The 21,465-nt window shown below is 42.2% G+C and overlaps 1 protein-coding gene across 2 annotated transcripts in view; it reads right to left on the bottom strand.

Moving 5' to 3' along the window:
• Positions 1 to 21,465, bottom strand: part of PTPN14 (protein tyrosine phosphatase, non-receptor type 14) — a 188,884-nt gene that overhangs the window by 85,960 nt on the left and 81,459 nt on the right. For both annotated transcript variants that reach the window (XM_018060733.1, XM_018060734.1), the window contains exon 3: positions 18,046 to 18,215. In XM_018060733.1, the coding sequence (XP_017916222.1) occupies positions 18,046 to 18,215 (170 nt within the window). The remainder of the gene's footprint in view (positions 1 to 18,045; positions 18,216 to 21,465) is intronic.

Raw genomic sequence — 21,465 nt, 5'->3', positions numbered from 1 at the left:
CAGGGCCATGTATACAGTAGATACTCAATATAGGTATGAATGTATTCTAGACTGTCCTCAGCAGGGAATCAAGAATAAGATGTAAGAATAAAATTAAGACACATCTATCAGAAACTACCTGTAAGGTCAGAAGATGTTTAAGCTTTATAAAGATCATAGATAAAGAAAAATTTAGAAGGGCAGAGTTCTGGCAAACGAAGGATCAGATAAGGGAACGGGACTGGGAGTCTAAGAGGGAGAGAATTTCAGGAGTGGACTCTCCATGTCTAGTTTTGGTCGGGAGTGAAATGAATAGGAAAAGGTCCCTGGTTCTGAGGTGGGGGTTCCCATGGTAACCTGCAAGGGGCTCAAATGAGCCAAATAAATGATGGACATAATTTCTCAAGGGCTCCAGATGGAATGGCTAAACGAAAAACGATGGAAGCAGTAAGCAGATAAACAGAATACACGCAGAAACACCAGGCACCCAAAGGTAATAGAAATACTAAATGGTAATTAAGAAGTAAAAATGTGAAATGAATATTTGGGGTGGGTTTTTAAAATAGAAAAAAAAGTCTGATTGAAAAAAAGGTAAGGAATCTATAAGAAGCAGATATTAAAGATATTTGAACATCACTGGAAACTGGAGCTTGCCTAGGGAAAGCAATGACAGTCAAGAAAAAAAGAATGGAAGGGTCAGCCTTCTTGCAGACAGCAGACACCCAGTCCTGGGGCCTGGTGAAGGGTGGGAGAAGAGAAGCAGGAGCTGGAACATACTAAAGGGCACAGGACGCCACTCCAGAAGCAGACGCCAGCCTGGGCTTTTGGCTCTGGATCTGATCAGGGTGGTTTCTTTAGAGAAGAGCCCCATTTGATGGTCTGTATTGTCCTTTATTATGATAAAGTTTTGTGTTTCTTAAATGAAAATCATAAGAGGAGAATCTGTACCATGGCCAAATGAGCCTCATTCACAACGTTAGTAAACATGATAATTAAATTATATATACAGTATTTCATTATGGATGATCAAAAGCTAGATTGATTCTCTCATTTATTTAATGCTTTCTAACCAATTATTTATATGATGAGTCAAGGGAAAAGAAAAGTAAAATGTTATAGTCCGTGTGTGTGTGTGTATATTTTCAGGTGTAAATGCAAGTATCACAGAGCAATGAATAAGAACCTCTGTGATTCAACATTCCTCTCCTGCAGATGGTCAAAGCTCTAAACAGATTTCTAATCATACTGTCCTTATAATCACACAAGGTTACAAATTGGCAAATAATCACATTAAATCAGGAAGGAAAAATATCTCCTTTAGTGTATAATTTTATAAGATTCGTGACACTCTTTTGAAAATGAACCAGATGTAAAGAACACAGCTTTCTTTTATGTGGTATTTTCCAACTTCCTGTGGATAAAAAACTTCCAGGCCATATTTTTCCAAATATATGAGTTAAATTTTCTTGTAAAAGATTGTCAGAGTATTAGCTCTCAGGATAAAACTTTCAGTACTCATAACAAAGGGGAGCACTTCCACACACACATACAAAACACAAAACCTCTCAAAGTATAGAAAGGTCACAAAAGATAGTTCAGAAAATTAAAATACCTCCAATCTAGAACTGAGAATTTTTATCTTTAGTTTGCCTTTTTTTTTACTTAAATATATTGTGCTTCTGGTTGGTAATTAGAATCAAGGATTCCATAAACCAGTCTAGAAAATAATACCTTCTTTAATAAAACTCATGATGAAAACTGATGTTTTTACAACTTGGGATTTTTATTTGGCTGAAATATTTTCATCATCACTTCTAAATTCATCTATTGTTTTATCTTACATTTACCTAAATTCAGTAGAAGTTGACATATTGGCATGGCAAGAGAATTACTGAAATCCACACACAGATTCTCAGTTTTGAAATTTTTTTTTAAGTTAAATTTATAATTTCAAAGCATGAGTAAACAATGGAAAAGGTCTCACATACGGTTTTAGGGTCCTAGAGTACTACAATTTAGCCCAATTCTCTCAAGGATGTACATAATGTCAAATGTAGTCAAAGCTATGGTTTTTCTAGTGGTCATGTATGGATGTGAGAGCTGGACCATAAAGAAGGCTGAGTGCTGAAGAATGGATGCTTTTGAACTGTGGTGTTGGAAAAGACCTTGAGAGTCCCTTGGACTGCAAGGAGATCCAACCAGTCCATCCTAAAGGAGATCAGTCCTGAGTATTCAATGGAAGGACTGATGCTGATGCTGAAGCTCCAATACTTTGGCCACCTGCTGCAAAGAGCCCAATCACTGGAAAAGACCCTGATGCTGGAAAATATAGAGGCAGGAGGAGAAGGCAACGACAGAGGATGAGATGGTTGGATGGCCTCACCGACTCAATGGACATGGATTTGAGCAAGCTCCGGGAGACGATGAAGGACAGGGAAGGCTGGTGTGCTGCAGTCCATCGGGTCACAAAGAGGCAGACACTACTGAGGGACTGAACAACAACATAATGCTAAATTCTTGTACAGTCAGGAAATTTAATGACTTATTTGAGGATATATCATACATTATATTATATATAACCAGTTATGCATTAACAGATTTTAACTAAAAGGCTAAAATTTTAGACTATAAAACATGAGAAATAAAAACTAATCAAAATTACTGCAGAGCCTCAGTTTCTCCATTGTGTTCATGTTAGGCATCGTGAAGATGCCCACTTATTGTACAAATAAGACCATCTATCCTCTGGGCTTCCCTGGTGACTCAGTGATAAATAATCTGCCTGCCAGGTTTGATCCCTGGTTCAGGAAGATCCCTTAGAGGAGAAAATGGTAACTTACTCCAGTATTCTTGCCTGGGAAATCCCATGGACCAGAAGGAGCCAAGAGGGCTATAGGCCATTGGGTGGCAAAGAGTTGGACATAACTGAGCGACTAAACAACAAAAATAATCTATCCTCCAGGTTCCTCAGCCTAAAATGAACTTTGCAACTCTTTAATTCCTTTCCAATTCCTCCAATCTATCTTGAGATTGTATTTTGAGAATCTCTATTTACTAACATAAAACACTGCTACTGCTAAGTCACTTCAGTCATGTCCGACTCTGTGCGACCCCATAAATGGCAGCCCACCAGGCTCCCCCGTCCCTGGGATTCTCCAGGCAAGAACACTGGAGTGGGTTGCCACTTCCTTCTCCAATGCATGAAAGTGAAAAGTGAAAGTGAAGTTGCTCAGTAGTGTCCAACTCCTAGCGACTCCATGGACTGCAGCCCACCAGGCTCCTCCATCCATGGGGTTTGCCAGGCAAGAGTACTGGAGTGGGGTGCCATTGCCTTCTCCAAACATAAAACACTAGCTACACCTGAAAGAACATCAGGGTAGAATTTCCTTTCATTTAACCAAACAAATTTTAAGTCTCAACGTGGCATTAATTAAAAGATTTTGACCAGGCAATCAAGAGCGGGGTATAAGAATATGCAATTTTTTAAGGTATAGATTCATTTTTTAAATTTTCGCTGAAGTATAGTTGATTTACAATGTTGTATTAATTTCTTTTGTAGAGCAAAGGGCTTCCCTGGTGGCACAGACAGTAAAGAATCCACCTGCTATGCGAGAGATCTGGGTTTGATCCTTGAGGCAGGAAGATCCATGGAGAAGGGAATGGCTAACCACTCCACTATCCTTGCCTGGAGAAACCCATGGACAGAGGAGCCTGGCGGGCTACAGTCCATGGGATTGCAGAGAGTCAGACACAGCTGAGCAACCAACACTTTCATTTTTTCATGCATTTTTCATGCTTCTGAGCCATGCACGCTAAAGACCACACTTAAAGGCACAAACAGTCCAATTTCTTAGTTTCGCTTTTTTTAAAAAAAAAATGATAATCATCACTTACCAAAAGTCATCATTTTCTTAAATAATTTAATTGAAATCTGTTTATACTCTTCAAACTACACCCTCTTCAAGTTACAAGTACTGCAAGACTGGCCCCTCTTTCTGTAGCCAACCTGGCTTCAAGACCCTGAACAGCTGCTCTGACCATCTGTGAAGCTGCAGGCCAGGCCTGCCTTATCCTGTTTTCTCACACTGGTCTGATAACCTCTGCACAGTAAGCACGACCCTCTGGGCAAGATCTGACCCCTCGTTTGGGACTGGGGCAGGAGTGGGGAATCTACTTAGGAAATACACGTTGATGATAACAATACAGTTTTTGCTTAAATTACTTTTTGCAACTCTACTTTTAGGAAGTGCCAGAGGAAATAGGGACAAAGTTAAACTTCATTTCAATGACATCAAATCCTTTATCTTTGGAGGGTAATTTGATTTCTAGCACTCACATTGCTGTTGTTCAGTCACTAAGTTGTGTCTGACTCTTTGGATCCCATGGACTGCAGCCAGCATGACAGGCCCCCCTGACCCTCACTATCTCTCTGAGATTGCTCAAATTCATGTTCATGGAGTCAGTGATGCTTTCCAACCATCTCATTCTCTGTCACCCCTTCTCCTGCCCTCAATCTTTCCCAGGATCAGGGTCTTTTCTAATGAGTCAGCTCTTCACATCAGGTGGCGTAAGTATTGTAGCTTTAGCATCAGTCCTTCCAATAATATTCAGAGTTGATCTCCTTTAGGATGGACTGGTTTGATTTCCTTGCAGTCCAAGGGACTCTCAAGAGTCTTCTCCAACACCACAGTTCAAAAGCATCAATTCTTCAGTGCTCAGCTTTCTTTATGGTCCAACTCTCACATCCATACATGACTACTGGAAAAACCATAGCCTTGACTAGACGGATCTTTGTCATCAAAGTGATATCTCTGCTTTTTAATACGCGATCTAGGCTTGTCGTAGCTTTTCTTCCAAGGAGCAAGCGTCTTTTAATTTCATGGCTACAGTCACCATCTGCAGTGATTTTGGAGCCCAGGAAAATAAAGTCTGTCACTGTTTTCACTGTTTCCCAACCTATTTGCCATGAAGTGTTGGAACCGAATGCCATGATTTTAGTTTTTTGAATGCTGAGTTTCAAGCCAGCTTTTTCACTTTCCTCTTGCACTCCCATCAAGAGGTTCTTTAGTTCCTATTCACTTTCTGAGATAAGAGTTGTATCATCTGCATATCTGAGGTTGTTGATATTTCTCCCCACAATATTGATTCCAGCTTGTGATTCATCCAGCCTGGCATTTTGCTTGATGTAACCTGTATAGAAGTTAAATAAGCAGGGTGACAATATACAGCCTTGACATATACCTTTCCCAATTTTGAAACAGTCTGTTGTTCCATTCTTGACCGGCATACTGGTTTCTCAGAAGACAGGCAAGGTAGTCTGGTATTCCCATCTCTTTCAGAATTTTCCAGTTTATTGTGATCCACACAGTCAAAGGCTTGAGAGAAGTCAGTGAAGCAGATGATTTTGCTGGAATTCTCTTGCTTTCTCTGTGATCCAGTGGATGTTGGCAATTTGATCTCTGGTTCCTCTGCCCTTTTAAAATCCAGCTTGTACATCTGTAATTTCTCAGTTCAAGTACTGCTGAAGTCTCGCTTGAGGGATTTTGAGCATTACCCTGCTAGCATGTAAAATGAGTGCAATTTACTTCACTAATTCCTAAGATGTCGGTGTTCACTCTTGTCATCTCCTGGTCGACCATGTCCAATTTACCTCGATTCATGGCCCTAACACTCCAGGTTTCTATGCAGAATTGTCTGTACAGCATCAGACTTTACTTCCAGATACATCCACAACTGAGCATCCTTTCCACTTTGGCCCAGTCTCTTCATTCTTTCTGGAGCTATTTCTCCATTCTTCCCCAGTAGTCTATCGGACACTTTCTGACCCGGGGAGCTCAACTTCCGGTGTCCTATCTTTTTGCCTTTTCATACTATTCATGCAGTGCTGGAGGCAAGAATACTGGAGCAGTTTGCCATTCCCTCCTCTAGTGGACGACATTTTGTCAGAACTCTCTGCAATGACCTGTCCATCTTGGGTGGCTCTGTATGGCAAGCCCCTTCGCCATGACAAGGGTATGATCCATGAAGGGGCTAGCACTCGTAAGTCAGTACTATTAAAAAGTTTCTAGCCAGTAAGAGTTTCTACAAAAGCAGGGTTTTTAGTAATTTGGACCCTGCTGATCATCAGTTAGCAGAATCAAGAGCTTCCCAGGTGGTGCTAATGGTAAAGAATCCGCCTGCCAATACAGGAGACACAAGAGACATGGGTTGGATCCCTGCATCAGGAATCTTTCCTGGAGAAGGGAATGGCAGCCCAGTCCAGTATTCCTGCCTGTGAAGTTCCATGGACAGAAGAACCTGGTGGGCTATGGTTCTCAGGGTCTCAAAGAATTGGACACAACTGAATAATTGAGCACCGTGAGCTCAGTTAGCTTAGTGAGATACTAAGCCCCTTGGTGGCACTGTAATGTCACAACCTGACTAGATTAATCTACATTCCCAGAATTCTCTTCCCTGTACACTTCTGGTTACCAGGGCCAAAACTGACTGACAACTATCTGCACAGCAATTTCTCCTTACCTCACAGTACCTCTTTGTTATTTAAAAAACAAACATTATTTGAATATCCACTATGTCCTGGACATAGTAATGGGTGCTTTCTGAATTAATCCTCACAGGAGCTATGCTGACATCATCTCCAGTTGATAATAAACACAAAAGCTGAGTTTGAGGGAGTTTACAGACCCTGACCAAGAAACAAATAACCGCAAAGCAGATTTCCTGAGTACAAATCTACTACAGCAGAGTTTGTTTTTGAACTATATTTTACTTCCAGCTAATATTTTCCTTGAAGATTAGACCAAATACCAGTTCTTCACTGATTCTATTAGTCATTCAAAATACATACACAGTGCAGTCTGGCAGATACCTAACTTGCCTTCATATTTTCCACCAATAGCCATTTTTTCACAGTTGGTCATTTATTTCAAGGATCCAAATTACTGACCTTTTTGAGTTTTCCTTGATCTGTGGGTTTCTCTGTTTATTTATCACAGTTCATGTCTTCTGAAGACCTTCTTCAAAACATTTGGTGTCCTGGTCAAAAACATTTGTTTCTAACACTACTTCTTCAATCTCTCCGATTTTCTGGTAAATTATCATGTGTCTGGCTTGTATTTCAGTGAAACTTACGTAAAATTTGCTGGGATTTGCTCTGAATAACAGTAACACCTTTTCATGTTGGCAGGAAACATTTTTACACTGGCAACACATCCACTCATTCTGGCCAGCTGCAGGCACAAGATTGATGGGCTAACCTTGAGAGCTGGGCTGCTGTAAACTGGAACATGCTGCAACATGTCCCTGCTAGGACGACTCCTCCCCCCGCTCACAAATTACACCAGAAAGCACAGTATCATCCTTTCACAGTCACACCTGGGAACTTGACACCAGCTGACACCTTTCTACTGTTTATTTCCAATGTCTCAATTTTCCACTCTTCTAAAGGGCTTAGTGTCAGCTGAAAGCTTGGCACTTTCACTCTATGCCCAGGGCGGCAGATCACTGATAAAAATGCTAAATAAAACCCATCTCAGTTCCAATCTCGACAGAAGGCTAACTATTTAAAGGACTCCATTCAAAGAAGCGCCTGTTTTCCTTTGCCCTTTGTTTCTTCCGTCTAAACTACTTCCTTCCCTTGGACAAAACACATCTCTTCCAGTTCTACAGGGTGTCTTAGCTGTGGCAGGGCAAGGGAGGGGAGTATGGGCTAAGGCTTTTGGAAATTTAAATAAATCCTCTCCCATGTCTGCATCCTTGGCTAACCTACAAACCACGCCAGTACCGGCTGAAGAGCCAGACTTCCATCTCTAAGCAGTGGTGTGACTATGGGCAAAGCCCCTTCATCTCCCTAGTTCTCGTCTCCTTCATCTGTACAATAAAGCAAGTGGCCTTTAGAATGTGTGGCATCTCACGTTTGGATATAAAACCATGACTCTGGTAAAGCTTAGTTTATCTTGATAGACAGCAAACTACTTTTTCAAATAAGCTATGTTTGCTTAAAATTTGGGTGGTTTCTTCTCTCTTTTGGTACCTTTGGTACCAGAACATTTGGTACTTTTCTGATGGATGGAATCTTTTATGAGTAATCAGAGATGAGGCAGATATTGAAAGCAATAAAGAGGGGAAATCTGAAAGACTTGGGCCATATCTCCACCACATAAAGTACACGAACATGTTATCTGGCACTCTGCAGTGATCTGACATAGAAAGAAACTTTTCAAACAAGGATGTAAGGAGAACGATACTCGGACATCCCTCTGGACCATCCAGTTTCTGGTAGGTGGCTAAAGCATGAAGACCGCTGGACTCTGAGTGCCATAGATCCAGATGGGCCACTGCGGAGATATGGGTTGACCGCAGTACTGAGAAGCACGCCAAGTTATATAGAAAGTACAAGTATCAGCGGTCACAACCTAAATGCCTACAGAGCCAGCACATCACTTGAAGGAGTCCATATTGCACCACAGGGAGTCGGGGTGATGGGCAAACTGGATGGATAGGACATGCCCACCTGCAAGGCATCCAAATCCAACTCTTTAAAAAATGGTCCAGGTACAACAAAACCCACCAGTAGACCAGAATCAGCTCTCACACTGCCAGTTCACCATCTCTGACTTCACAGGAACTCCTGCCCTTGCCTTTCTCTGCTGACCCTTCAGTAGGAACTAACCCCCACTCGTTTCTCTACGAAAGCTGGGGAGTCGGGGGACACGTGGACAGAAGTATTTCTCTGGCAACAAAATGTAAAGAATTCAACTAATTTGATGGATGAAATCTCCACGTATTAGTAATAAAACTTCTATTAGGGGAAAAACCCACAATCCTTTTTCAGAGAATGCTAATAGAGCCCCCTTTATGGGGTTGTAGCCTGGTGGCTCAGACAAGAATCCACCTACTATGCGGGAGACCTGGGTTTGATCCCTGGGGTTGGGAAGATCCCCGGGAGGTGGGGCAATGGCAACCCACTCCAGCATCTTTGCCTGGAGAATCCCCACTGACAGAGGAGCCTGGCCGACTATAGTCCATGGGGTCACAAAGAGTCGGACACAACTGAGCGGCTAAGCACACAAGTGAGGACCAAAAAAAGAAAATTACTGAACACACTTACTGCAGTACCTTGCACTCTCATGTCTACTACTATTAAATTCTGTCGAGTGACAGAATACCAACTACCTTCTTCCACGAAACCCCATAGAGTCATATTCTCAGGCCCTGCTGGCTAGACTGGGAGGTCTCATATTGGGTCAGAAAACAGCTATGCCAAAAAAAGCACAAAAAAGGACTCTATGCTTTCTAGATGCTGCTGCTGCTCAGGCACTGTGGGGCTCTTTCACGTGGGAGTCCCGCACGCCTGCCACTTCCCTCCTCCCTCCCCACCCATTCTGCCCCAACTTAAGGTCCCCCTCACTGAGATGCCAGGGGAAAAGCAGAGCAAAGGATTCTAAAACATCTACCCCCCTGTGCCTCTCTCTCCCTGCAAGATTTTTTTAAAACCCTAGTATTGAAATGTACACACTCCTCCCAATCCCACCCATTACAAATGGTATCCCAAAAAATCCAATAAATGCTTTTTAAGGAAGTGGATGCTTTCTTTAAAAAAAAAAATCCATACAGCATAGCTGGCATGCTTTAACATGACAAAACACCTCTTCTCATCACTACTGTTTATTTTCAACCCCTCTCTACCTCTCTGAAGGTAAACACTGTTGTGTGGGATCATTGGGTTCTACTAGGCTTTTGAAATAATTCAATAGTCTAAAATTTTAATCCCTGCTGTACTATAAATCTTTATTACTCCATGAGTCAAATGTTGGATCCTTCTCAGTCTCAGAACCATTTGGAATCAATGAATCAGTGAATAAACACATGAATAAATGTATCTTTGAAGATCAGGGAATACAAAATGAACAAAATCGTTGCCCTTGCTTAAGACATCAAGTTATATTCAAGTAGCTCAACAGAAACACATGATTTTTGTTTGCTTTTGAGAATTTCAGAACAGATCATCAAATACTAGTAAATACACATTAGCCATATGATTGAAAATGAGAACTTTAAACAAAGAAACAACCAGATTGTGTTTAAGTACTAACTTCATTTTATTTGGGTATACCTCATTGTTCTGCTGCCTAAACTTCTATCTCTCTACATGTTCTTGCAAATGAGATCTTTTTCCCAAGAGGGGCAAGACAAGGATAAAAAGGATATCCATACATGTGGAAGACTGGGTATGATGAGGTAGGCACTAAGGTGTGCTTTTGCTTTAATTAACAAAAGTCTAAACTTTGGAGAGTCATCCTCTTTACAGAAAGACGTAAGGAAATCCTAGTTGAGGATTGAGATAAGCTAATTAATCAGCTTCCCTAAAGGAAATTCAACTGATTTTAGAATATTAATGGCTCCCCCAACTCTGCAGAATTTTTCCACTAAGTCAAGTTCTGGGACAGAAACGGTTACTAAGGCCTCAATTTTATTTTCATATTTACATGCTGTTGTTCAGTCGTTAAGTTGTATCCGACTCTTTGCAACCCCATGGACTGCAGCACACCAGGCCTCCCTGTTCCATACTATCTGTCAGAGTGCGCATACAGAGTGAAAATTTTATTTTTGCTCCTCTGTGGATTTTATTATTATTATTATTTACTCTTCCTCTTTGATCACACCCATAACAGCAGACTCAGATCCACCCAGCGAGTCACAAGGCAATAACAAAACAAGCAGAAATGAATGAACAGGGACATAGGTAGCAGGCTGTCCTGGGCAGGACTGGCTACAAAATTTGCAGAGTCTAGTGAAAAATGAACTGCAGGGTTCATAATTCAAAAATCATTAAGAATTTCTGGGACTTCCCCAGTGGTCCAGTGGTTAAGATTCCAAGCTTCCACTGCAGGGGGCATGGATTCAATCCCTGGTCAGGGAACTAAGATTCCACATGCTGCCTGGTGCAGCCGAAAAAAAAAAAAAAAAAAATCATTAAGAATTTCAAAGAATGGCAGCAGAGCACAAAGCCAAGTTCAGCACCTTTCTGAGTGTGGGGCCCCGTGCAAATAACTGCACAGGTCACAGGCCCACAAAGCTGGGCCAGGAAGATACTTACCAGGTTCCCCGTGATTCACGAAAAGAGCGAGAAAGCCTACGCCAGGAAGTAAATAACATGAGCAGTGTAAGCTTTACAGGCAAACTCCAATTTCCAATAAATCAAATAAGTGGAAATGAAACAGACGCTGCTTGGAGATACTGCTCTTTCAGAAGACAGAGGACGTGTTGAGATCTGTTCATTTTATTCTCCCAACTGACTAGCAAAGTGTCTTAACATGGAATAGGTGCTTAACACAAAGGTTGAAATAAAAAATAATGCAAATGGCAACTCACATTTTCATCAACTCATCTCCTTTGGGGAATCAATTCTTCTGGCCTTCAAGATGGCTGTTTGTGGCACATAGCCATCCTCCCCTCCCATCTCATCATACGTGACATTGGCCACACAGTATAATGTTTGAGATTAAATCTCAGTATCAACAGCATCTTAAAATATCTGGCAGAAACAATTTCGTTCTCAGTCATCAGACAGAGAGAGAACAAGTTCTCATTCACTGGCTGGAGCTGGCTCGGAGAAGGATTTGCCATTCTCAGCAAATTATATTATCCACAGGGAATTCATGCTGAATCTTAAGTCTGACTTGAAGGGAGTCCCTATTTCCCAGCCCACGGGTAAACTTTAAATAGCCATTAAAATGACATTTCAAAATAATAAAAGAACTCAGAGAACCGGAGGAACAAAATATATGGTGTTGTACAAGGAAATGGAAACGTTACCATAATTAGAGCTTTTAAAAGAGACATTTTAAACACTGGTTGAACACTGACTTGTTTACAAAAGCACTCGAGGCAGAGGCCAAGAGACTAAGGAGGAAACCTTAGGTATTTACAAGAAAGGTAAGGTGAAGAAAGCTTTTGTAAGGTCACTGGAACCACTTCTTGAAGCCTAGTTAAAAAACAAAAAATCAAAACACCAGTTTGACCTTCACGGGGATATAAAAAGTCTTAAGCAAATCTACCTTAAACATCAACAGAATTGCCAACAGCCCAAAACATATAACTGGAAGAAAAGTGGGGTACCACTCTCCACCACCATCTAACACTGTAATAATGTTATACCTCCCTGTCACTCACCATCACAACACAAAATGCACCATGCTCTCTATGGCACCGAAAGAGCGCAGCTTTCAACGCGGCCGTGTATTTCCAGTTGGAGGAATGACACGTTGTCCCATTAGTTCTTCCCAGACAAGGAATTACATTTATCACTGTGGAATGCTCCCTACTAGTCCATAAAGAGATTAAGAATTTTTTTCAAAATCTTTCTGGAAATAACTGCTAGGCAGTTCTACCAAGCAGACTAGCATGTAGCCTCATTGTCCAGTGCTTTAGGGAAGTTGGGAGATGGACAGGAGAAGAGTGATACTGAGAGAAGAGCGACTCACAGAGGCTGAGAAATGCAGAAAACACAGAGGCAGCACCCACTGGGTGGAGGGAGCCTGCCACAGGCCCCACAGACCTGGAGTCCCCAGCAGATGAGCGACAGTGTCCCGAGACCATCCTTGCAGAGCAACTGAGCTGGCCACAGCGGCGGCTGCACTGCTTTGCCTAAACGACGCTCACCTCTAGAAGCGCGGACCACCCCACCTCCACAGCGGGCTACAAACGTGTCCTGGAAAAGAAGGAACGGTTATCTGGCCTCCTTAGGACAATCAGAAGCCCCTCGCTGCTTGCTGCTTAGTTGCTCAGTTGTGTCCAACTCTTTGCGACCCTTTGGATTTTGGCCTGTCAGGCGCCTCTGTCCATGGAATTTTTCAGGCAAAAATACTGGAGAGGGTTGCTATTTTCCTCCTCCAAGGGATCTTCCCAACCTAGGGATAGAACCCACATCTCCCACGTCTCCTGCATTGCAGGCAGATTCTTTACCCACTGAACCATCCAGGAAGCCTAGAAGGCCCTTGGCACTATGCAAATAGACCATTCAATAGGGATAAAGCAAAGATAAACACATTCTGATAACGGAAAAATGCCCCAGAATTGAAAATTTTAGAACTCAAGGAACTTCAACCTCAAAGCCAATTCACGCTTCAAAAATTACTTCTTCTCTTACAAAGTGTTCTCTTTAGTATTGAAAAAACTAAATAGGGACTTCCTCACTGGAGGAAGACTTGGAAAAACCCCAGACCTAAACGAAAAGCAGTGATCTTGGCCAGCAGCTTTCTGGTTTCCCCTGGCTATTATTAAGGATCCTTCTGTTTGACTAAGAATTTCTCCACCTCTCACAAACCATCTTTCTTCATTCTGTGTCCAGAAAAATCTGAACACCATGTGTTTATAATGAGCCTGTTGCTATGCACATCGTTAAAACACATTACAAAAATCTTTCCTTTGAGTCAGGAGGAGGGCAGAACGGGGGAAGATAAACTCCTAACCAGAGTCCCATTGCTGAACAGAAAAGCTGGCAAAAAGGCAGAAGAGAAGCCAAGCAAAATGGAAAAAATTATGGTGGTCCATCCTTGAGTCATTTTAACCAAAGGGGGAAAAAACGAACATTTTTAAAGCCCCAAGGTAATGTATCTTAGAGCTTGGAGAGAATTCTCTCCCTAATCTCTTTTCTTTTCATGGTTTCATGACTCATCCTCCATCTGTCTGTTAGCGTGTCCTCTTCACCAGCTTTTTCACACTTCTTTAAGAATATTAAGAGGTTTTTCCCCCTTTTATGTGTACTTCTGTGTGTGTGCTCCTTCTGATAACTTTGGTCTTCTATTTAATCACCACCTAAATGTTGGTTCTGAACTGTCTCTTTCATCCCTGACTCTACCATAGTTATCTTGGCATTTTTCCCTCCCTTATGAAGAGGCTTGTTTTTGAAAAGTCAGATCTGAGAGATGAGAGGAAACACAGTATGTCAAAATTAAAGGAAAAAAAAAAGGGGGGGGTGGTGCTTCTCTGGTGGTCCCGGGGTTAAGAATCTGCCTGCTAATGCAGGGGACACAGGTCCAATTCCTGGTTTGGGAAGATCCCACATGCCAGTAAGAAAGGGTTAGGAGCAAGTAAGCCTGTGCTCTAGAGCCCGGGAGCCGCAAGTACCGAAGCCCACACGGCCTAAAGCCCGTGGTCCACAGGAGAGGCCCCCACAGCGAGAAGCCCGCACACTGCAACTAGAGAGGAGCCCCTGCTCGCCACAGCTCGCGAAAAAGCCCGCACAGCAACCAAGACCCAGCACGGCATAAAATAAATAAGTAAAATTATTTTTTTAAAAAACAGTGTCTCAATTTTCTAATTTAAAAAACGTTGATCATCTTAATAAAGTCAATCACCTTCTTAAACAGCACGCAATCAACATCCTTCTCCAATTTTTGTTGTATTGTTCCAAATACTGTATTAACCTGCAAGTTTTCAAGGATAGAACTGTCTGAAGACCACAAATGAAACACACATAATGAAATATACATTAAATATATCTTCTTTTCGCCTCTGTGTGTTTTTATATAGACTCACACACACACAGAGAGAGACAGTATTAATTCTAACTTCTTTGTTCTTATCCAGAGAAGTGGCTAATGTTATAGAACCTGTTTTACTCTCAAACAGAGGTAGCCAAATCACTGCAAACATGTGTCGCGTGAAAACAAGTGTGGTGGGCTCCAGACAAAGGCTTATTTTTTAAGCACAGATGGTTGAATGGTTGCCTCCTCCAAAGGGTTGCCTGCAGTGAAAGACAGATCTCTAGTTCTAATCTATGCAAACATCTTACTGTGTGGGCATCACAAAGACTAACTGTTCTGTGTCAAAGCTGCGGACTCCAGGTGCTCTCAGAAGCCCAAGGCCATCTGCACCTGAAACCCTGGTCACTCAGGAAACAGGAACTGACTAGGGAGCCAGTCACTAACCAGCTCCTCGTGAGCGCTGCTGGGGCCTTCGGTGAGACAGTCCTCGGGGACCCCGCCCCACCACAGCTTCTCCTCGGCCGCTCTGCCTGGAAGACAGTTTCAATACTCGGTGGAGACCCCGATGCTTCTAAAACCTCCCAGGAAGGTTCACATTCCCTAGGGCTCCTAATGACTGTCAGTACTACAGCTCTCTTCCACTTGAATTCAGCTCATCTGTTCATCTCTAACTTCAAACTCGGAAATCCTAAACACTCCAAAATGTTGTTCTGTCTGAACCAGGCCTCCTTTACGCTCTGGTCTATATGTCCAAAACTAAGGGTGGGTCTCAGTGAGCCAAATCTGGGTCATGTTTAGTGGCCCTCAACCTGCCCAAGTATATACATTCCTTTTTTCTCTTCTTTTTCTTTGTTCGGATGGTTCCGCAACCAGGGCTGGAACCCAGGGTCCCCACAGTGAGAGCGCTGAGTCCTGACCACTGAACCCCGATGGAATTCCCTGCTTCTCTTCTTTATCCCTCTATCAACGTTCGTTTATTTACTTACAACACTTTCCTGTCTTGTTTCTCCATCTCTCCAGCGTAAGTCTTTGACCTGCTCTGACACCCCTTGGCACATTTCAGTTTTCGGGCCCTCTGAGACAACAAAAATTCCTGCAATGCTGGTGCAGGGGGCTCAGGGGTAGGGTGCAGGGAGGAGTACCAAAAAACTCCTCTTGCAAACCCAGCTCCTAATTACAAATATCCTTTCTCACAGAGAGAAGGTTATACCTGAAATTTACATAGGTTAGTTCCAGAGTTTACATCTAAAAAAAATGTCCTTCAAAGTTCTGAATTATTTTCAGTTAGTTTTTCTGCTCAAACAGCAGTAAGAGAGTCTGCTTCAAACTCCTGTGTTGAAAAACACTCCTTTCCTTCCTTATCAAACCTCTTACGTGAACCAACCTAACCAAGCAAAAAGAAAGTCAAAAGTTCCTATTCTCTACCTCAGGTTTTGAGATTTAAACATGCTTTGTTTCAGCTTATATAGGCAAATATTGACAAATAATGTAGCATTAAGTTTACTTATCTAGAAAATCTAAAACTGTAAAGAGCTTTATAGGTTAGCTAACTTATTTTGATTCCCAAGTCTGGATGAACATCAGAACTACCTGAGGAATATTGTTTATTTTAAACAACACATCCTTGTGATCCCCAGCCTGAGATATTCTAGTTCAGACTTCTGGTGCCGTCCTAGAATCCAGATTTCGAATAAATGCTTTGGCTTAATTATGATCCAGCAAGCTCTGGTCTGAGAATCACTGATGATTCCAACATCCTATCCAGTATGGCGGTCTCCTCTTCAAGACACCACACAGGCTATTCACCCTGAGCTACAGCAATTCCAGAGACCAAGGAGCCTGCTCTTTGGTTAAGTCTGCTTCTTCCACATTTATATGGCTTTAATTATTAGAAACTCTGTTCCTATGTCAAGCCAAATAACCAACGTCTTTCAACTCCTTGAACTTCATTGTTACTGCCCCTAATTTTGTTCTCTAGAGCTAACACAAAATTCCTTCCCCATGAGAGTCCAAAGGCAGCTACTGTACCCTTGCAAGTCTTCATCTTTCTAAGCTTAAACAATCTTTTGTTTAACTTCATAAAGTATAATTTCTGAGTCCCTCACCACTTCAACTGCTCTTCCTAAATAGACCTTACAGAATAAATCTGTCTAGAGGAACACTACTTCATTTTTTTTTTTTCTTACAGGCTGAACTTTTCTCAGTATGCATTAATTTATAGCCCATGTTTCACCCTTGGCACTCATGGTCTTGCATTTAAAGGTCCAAGAGCTATGAATCAGCAAGTATTTATTAACCTAATGCTGTGCTCCAAACACTGTATAAAGTACTCAAGAAGGATTCAAAAGCTGGAGGAAATCATCTTGATCTGATTTGACTTGAGGAGATTTGAGGAGATAATTTCTTGGACAGAAAGGACTTAAATGAAATCACTCAAAACCAGCACATGATGGTCTATAATTAAGTGCTTCAAATGAATGACACCTGAAGACTGATGTAGGTTCCTGGGTCAGACAGTCAGCCCTCTCACAGGCTCTGTTTTATAGAAACACCACCTATGTAACAATAGTTTGGATTAAAAAAAGGAGAGGATGGACACTATCACCTTAAAATGTTAATAAAAATTTCAACTGCATCCTTCTTTCAGAAATTTAAAATCTAAGAAATGACACATTTAAGAATCAAGTAGCATACTGTTCCTTCTACCCCAGATGTCACTGGCATTGCTTCCCAAGCACTCTGAATGTCGTGATCCGAGTAAAAGGCTTGTAAGTAGAGAGTTTATGCAATTCCCTTCATTACTGGAAATAAACATTCGATAAGCACACACCACCCCCCCCTGCATATTTTAACAAACATCAATAAAAACATACTCATTTCATTCACAGAGCTGCAGACTAATCAGATCATTCAAGACTTAGACGCAAATCCCTCACTTTACAGATGGGGGAGAAATACCATTTCAAAGACCACACAGGGTTTCTCCCAGGTAAAGCAGCCAATGAGCAGGAGGGTGGGGCCAATCCCCAGGTCTCTCAGTTTGCTGGCTTCCTGTTTCTTTGTATTAAACCTACCAAATCAAAACTCTTACCCTGTCTGAGCTTTCCTCAACTCTACTCCCATCTTCAGTGACCTTCTCAATCCTCAAATCCAAAGTCAGATGATGCATTTTGTCTGGGGACATTTTGAGGGAAGGAGTGGACCAAACAGCATTAGGAGGTTAATTAATTTTTTTTTAGCATATTTATTTTACTCACAGTCTCCAATTAATATTTCTATGCTTCTAGACACAAAATTCTACCTGTCTCAGGATCACTGCTACCTCACAAGCAGAAGAGGGGACCACTGGCATGAGCTACATGGATTCAGACAAAAATTCTAAAGCTGCAAAGTGACTGGTAAACAATCCCCAACTACCTCCCCTCTCCTCCACTACACACACACACACACGCACACGCACACGCACACGCACACACGCACACGCACACACACACACCCAAAGCAACCAGCTCATCTACCTCGTCTGAAGCCTCAGTTACTCCACACCCTTCCTTGGAACACGGAGAAAAGCACCTACCTTGTGGCTTCTTGCTGAAGCCATGACACATTTGGCACATAGAACATGACTCCAAAGAAAAGCAGAGGCTCATTAGCGAACTTGTCCAGATGTTTCTTCAGAGGTTTCTCCAGCTCCACCCATCGTGCTTGCTGGCTCTTGCTGAGAAACCAAAGGCCAAAGTAGTGTGTCTAGGTAAAAAGACAAGACAGCGTCAGTTCAGGCCTCCTAAGGGGCATCCTGAGACCACACAGGAAATAAGACTCCAGCGTCTAACCTCACCTTTGGTCCCCTAGCCCGGACACCAGGATCCAGCTTTTACTTTGGAACTTTTGAAAAGAAACCAGAGGCACAGAGGACTTACTGTAAACCACCCAGAGTCTCCAGAGGGCAGTATTCCTACCCATGACTGCTCTTTGTACACATGGGTACGGATGCACCTGTGTTAGGTAAGGGCAATGGGCGATACAGAGTGGAGACCATGTGGACTTATTCTAAGATCTCGAGGCTGACTTCCTTGTGCTTTTGGAATGCTTCGTGATATCACATGGAGCTCGCTAGCAGAGGCAAACACAGCTCCTGCACCTGCTGCAAAGTAGCTTAACTCTGCTCAACTCCGAAGATGAACCCTTCTGACAACGTTAAGCGTTGCAGCGTAGAATGTTTTCATAGGGTACCTGATTTGAACAGAAAATGGATTCACTCTGTTTGGGCTTTAATGAAGTACCTTAAGAAACATCGGCCTCTACCACTTCGTTATACATGAACTGCAACGAGTCTGTCCCCTATATTAAGCATGGAGAGTGGAAGGAGTCGCTCTTCACAGCTGCCACAGGAACCCCCAGTGGCTGTTCTTGGCAGATTAGCGGGGGGGGATTTGATAGATGAAAGTGAGATTTTTCACCGTTGGACTTGAAGCCTCAACTGGTTGAGTTTTGAACAACGTGCTAAATGATTAAAACAGGTACTTTTATGCATTCAATCCTGTCTTTATATATTAATTCATGCTACGATTTCAGGATTAGCACAGCAGTCACCCCCCCCCAAAAAAAAAAAAAACAGATCACTGCTTTTGAAGCATTCTTTTATATTTCAATTATAGCCTAGAATGGTTTACAGCACACCTGGAAATCTGCCTTCAAAGGCATGATTTCATTACAATGTTTAATTTCCAAAGGCGTTTTTGTGCCCAAGTTCCCACTACAGCTGGCTGCACCCTCAACGATATAGTACGTCAATCCCCGTCACCAAGCCACCAAAATGTGTAATCAAGTCTTGACTCTGAGTTTACTAGAAAACCAGACACATCCTTCCCTACATAAAACTGCAGATCTAAAAATTCTAAAGGATATTTTTAAATGTGTGAGCTTTCAGATGGGACCATTTCCTCCATGATGTTTCACAGGGCAAGTCCACACCAGAAATCTATGCATTTCTCAAGCAACAAAATGCCAACAAACAGAACCAAGGCTATGTTTCTATTCAAAACTTAGGCCAACTTGCTTGAGTGAATTCTGACCCTATTGTTCATTTCCCAGCTCCAGCAAGTCCATTAGTTGTTCCAATGTGACTGATGATATAGAAGAAATGAAATGTGGCTGAACGGAAAGAAAATAGGCTTTGATGTCAGTTCATCTCCCAGCTTCCACACTCACTGTCTCCGTAACTGTATGAGTGATAGAACCTCCCAGAGTCTCAGAGCTTTCTCCTCTGCAAAATGGGGATGGTGATTACCCCCATCAGCCACAGGCTGTTAGGGGCGTAAATGAGATAAAGACCAGCCACCATGTGCGTGGCCCACCTTAAGTAACTACTTCACAAATGGTGCTTTCTGTTGCAGCTATGTATCGCCACGATCATCATCCTCAGTAATAAAAAAACAAAAGCAGGCAAGCCTTAAGCATCTTTGTCATCAGCCGCTATTGCCATCCCTGTCAACCACAGAATCAGAAAACAGAAGTTATCTGGAAATAGAGGAGAAGAGGCAGGCAAAAGCAGAAGCTGGAAGGTCCACGAGTAACATAAAAATCTAAAAGGTATAAGAAAAAACATCACAAAGCAGTGTCTCCCCAAAGAGTTTCTTTAAGAGTCTCACTAAAGGTGTTTATGGGACACTGGAATATCACTCTGAAGCTTTCCGAGGGGATCTATCACGTGGGCTTAGGCTAGCCTGAAAATGAGGCAATCTGGGGACTTAATTTAATAAACCTTCTGAAAAAGATCCAATGCAGTTCTGCATTGCACCAAATTCCTTCATGGAGCACGGTGCCGTATAAGGGTATTCCATCGTATTCAGGATGACTAGGAGTGAGTCTGTATATGATGAATGAGGTAATATATGTAAGCAGTGATGGGCTATGTGATAATTATTTTACTTGGAAAAGAGCCCTTTTGTAAGCCTGGGTGGAGAAAGTGAGGGCAAACTTTGCAACTGCTTCCCAGGCCAGCTGTGATTTATCACCTTTCACTAAGAGCAGTCTTGACATTTGGAGGTATGATTTTATGGTCCCTATTTCACTCAAACTGTAACATTCACTCAAATTAGTAGCACTTAAACTATAAAGGGTCCATCATAACTGCATAAACATTCTATAATTGATTTTGCAAAAAAACCCCCCAAAAAAAACAAGGTAACTTTTACTTCTCCTGTGCTTTAAAGGCCAGCATTTTAAGTTTCCTTTTCTCCTTCCCACCCAATCATTAAACGAGACCTGATCTCTGCTCTTCAAAATAAAAAAGAAAGAAAAAACACCCTGAGAAAGTATTCCATGGAATACACATATACACATGTGTGCACATGTGCATACACAGAAAAGGCAGGTGATGAGGTATAAGAGAATCATGCTGTGAAAATAGTCTTGAGCTATAATTAACAGTATAGAATTCCAAATAACAAGGCAAACCACTTTCAATGTTGAAACCTAATCCATGGCATAAGATACTTTTGCTGCTTCAGTATAGCCTTTTCCACAAGATACAGGGTATTTCTGGGTGACTCACATGCATTTATCCAGTGAAACAATTATTTAACTATTCAAGAAATGGGGTTACCGTGCAGAAGAGGCAGATAGCCTGGAGGACACAGTTTCTACCTGTTATGGCCAGAACGACCTAGTTTTAGAAGTGCTCAATTCCGTTATCCACCCCATCCAACACTGTTTCGTAAAGCTCTGCTCCAAGTAACGTTCTCCATTCCCACCTCACCCCTCCCTATTCCTCCTCTGCCATATGCCTGCTCTGGAGTGCTCAACAGAGGAGAAGGACCCTGTCCCCAAGTTCTTATTACCCTGCTCTATTCAAGTCCACAAGGCCGCACGTTTACTCAGCCATGTCTCACAGTGTGTCACAAGAAACAGAACCAGAACCTAACCTCTCACTCAAACTAACATGCGCGCCAGTTAACTTCCTGTGTATCATCCAAGGGGACACTAATCCCATCCA

Source organism: Capra hircus, chromosome 16 (assembly GCF_001704415.2).
Source record: "Capra hircus breed San Clemente chromosome 16, ASM170441v1, whole genome shotgun sequence".
Lineage (NCBI taxonomy): Eukaryota > Metazoa > Chordata > Mammalia > Artiodactyla > Bovidae > Capra > Capra hircus.
Note: the sequence above shows the minus strand (reverse complement) of the source record. Positions and strands in the feature narration are given on the sequence as shown.